The 2045-nt window shown below is 48.0% G+C and overlaps 1 protein-coding gene across 2 annotated transcripts in view; it reads right to left on the minus strand.

Moving 5' to 3' along the window:
- The window catches only part of Sfi1 (SFI1 centrin binding protein), a 62008-nt gene that overhangs the window by 40679 nt on the left and 19284 nt on the right, over positions 1-2045 (minus strand). For both annotated transcript variants that reach the window (XM_013353384.2, XM_026788693.1), the window contains exon 6: positions 195-312. In XM_013353384.2, the coding sequence (XP_013208838.1) occupies positions 195-312 (118 nt within the window). The remainder of the gene's footprint in view (positions 1-194; positions 313-2045) is intronic.

Raw genomic sequence — 2045 nt, forward strand, 5'->3', positions numbered from 1 at the left:
GCTCTACCTGTGGTGCTGCACACACTCACCTGTGCTCTACCCGTGGTGCTGCACACACTCACCTGTGCTCTACCCGTGGTGCTGCACACACTCACCTGTGCTCTACCTGTGGTGCTGCACACACTCACCTGTGCTCTACCTGTGGTGCTGCACACACTCACCTGTGCTCTACCTGTGGTGCTGCACACACTCACCGTAAGACGCTCCACTGCCTCAATTCTAGAGCAGTGCTCTGCATGTGAAGTTTGGTCCTACGAGCGACTATGTATATCAGCCAGGACTTCCAGGCTTGGCGCATCTTCTGCTTTCTATCTAAAGACATCAAAGAGAGACCTTTTTTAAAGAGCAGAAACTGAACTGGAGAGATGGCTCAGCAGTTAAGAGCATCCACTGCTCTTACACAGGTCCAGTTCAGTTCCTCACATCCACACTGGGCAGCTCACAACCTCCTGGGACCCCAGTTCCAGGACAATTGCAGGGATCTGATGCCTTTCCTCTGGCCTCTGCAGGCACCTGCACATGTCTACACACTGACATATGCACATAAACATAATTAAAAATAAAATCAGACACTAAGAAAGACTTACATAGATCTAATCCTCATGGGAAGTAGGAAAAGACAAGATCTCCTGAGTAAATTGGGAGCATGGGAACCTTGGGGGAGGGTTAGAGGGGGAAGGGTAGAGGCAGGGAGATGAGCAGTGAAAAATGTAGAGCTCAATAAAAATCAATAAAAATAAAAAATAAAAAAATAAAACCAGATGCCGGGCAGTGACGGTGCATGCCTTTAATCCCAGCACTCAGAGGCAGAGGCACGTGGATCTCTGTGGGTTTGAGGCTAGCCTGGGTTCAAGGCTAGCCTGATCTACAAAGCAAGTTACAGGCAACGAAGACTGTTAAACACAGTGAAATTCTGTCTGGAAAAAAAAAACAATATAAATAAATAAAAAGGACCCTGTCTCAGCAGAACAAAGCCAACAACAATAAGAAGGGTAGAGAGGGTCAGTGAGAAGACTCCGTGGTGGCCTGAATTTAATCCCTGGAGCTCAGTCACACAGAAGGAGGAGAGAACTGACTCCTGTGAGCTGTCTTCTGACCTCTCATGAGCACTATGGTATACAGGAGCCCTCACACATTTAAACCAACAAATGAAATGTAAGAAAACAAGTATTTCAGGTTGCCATACCAGCTCAAGGACTTCCTGTACTTCGCATCTCTAGCATCCACGCGCCCTCTGCTGGAAACACTGTGTAGTGTTACAAATTAAAAAAGAATGGAGACAGCACAGGTGACAAGTGGTGCTGGTCACAAGCATTTAAATTAAAACTTAAATGTGCAAGGCAAGCCCTCTGCCAACTGTGATGGACTGGAGCCCCTCCACCTTTTGTTTTTCTGTTTTGTTTTGTATTTTGGCTTGGCCTTAATTTTTAAGAAGGAGTTTTTCAGTAAACTTGGAGCTCATCTATTAAACTAGACTAGCTGGCCACAGGAATCCTCCTGCTTCCACTTCCCAGTGCTGGTTTGGGGGCAAGCCTGGCTTTTTATGTGAGCACTGAAGAATCACCCTCAGGTCCTCATGCTTGCTGTGCAAAGCAATTTACTGAGACCCTTTTCCCTAGCCTGGAAACACAGTGGTGGCACATACCTTTATCTCAGCACTCGGGAGGCAGAGGCAGGCAGAGCAGAGCTCTGTGAGTTCGAGGCCAGCCTGGTCAACAAAGCAAGTTCCACGACAGGCTCCCAAGCTGCAGAGAAACCCTGTCTCAAACAAAACAAAAGAACCCAGAAGCAGCCTGGTAGTGGAGGTATACACCTTTAATTCCAGCACTCAGGAAGCAGAGGCAGGTAGATCTCTATGACACACATGCAGGGCAAAACATTCAAAGATATAGCCGGGCGGTGGTGGCGCACGCCTTTAATCCCAGCACTCGGGAGGCAGAGGCAGGCGGATCTCTGTGAGTTCCGAGACCAGCCTGGTCTACAGAGCTAGTTCCAGGACAGGCTCCAAAGCCACAGAGAAACCCTGTCTCGGAAAACCAAAAAAA

Source organism: Microtus ochrogaster, unplaced genomic scaffold (genome assembly GCF_000317375.1).
Source record: "Microtus ochrogaster isolate Prairie Vole_2 unplaced genomic scaffold, MicOch1.0 UNK6, whole genome shotgun sequence".
NCBI classification, from domain to species: Eukaryota; Metazoa; Chordata; class Mammalia; order Rodentia; family Cricetidae; genus Microtus; species Microtus ochrogaster.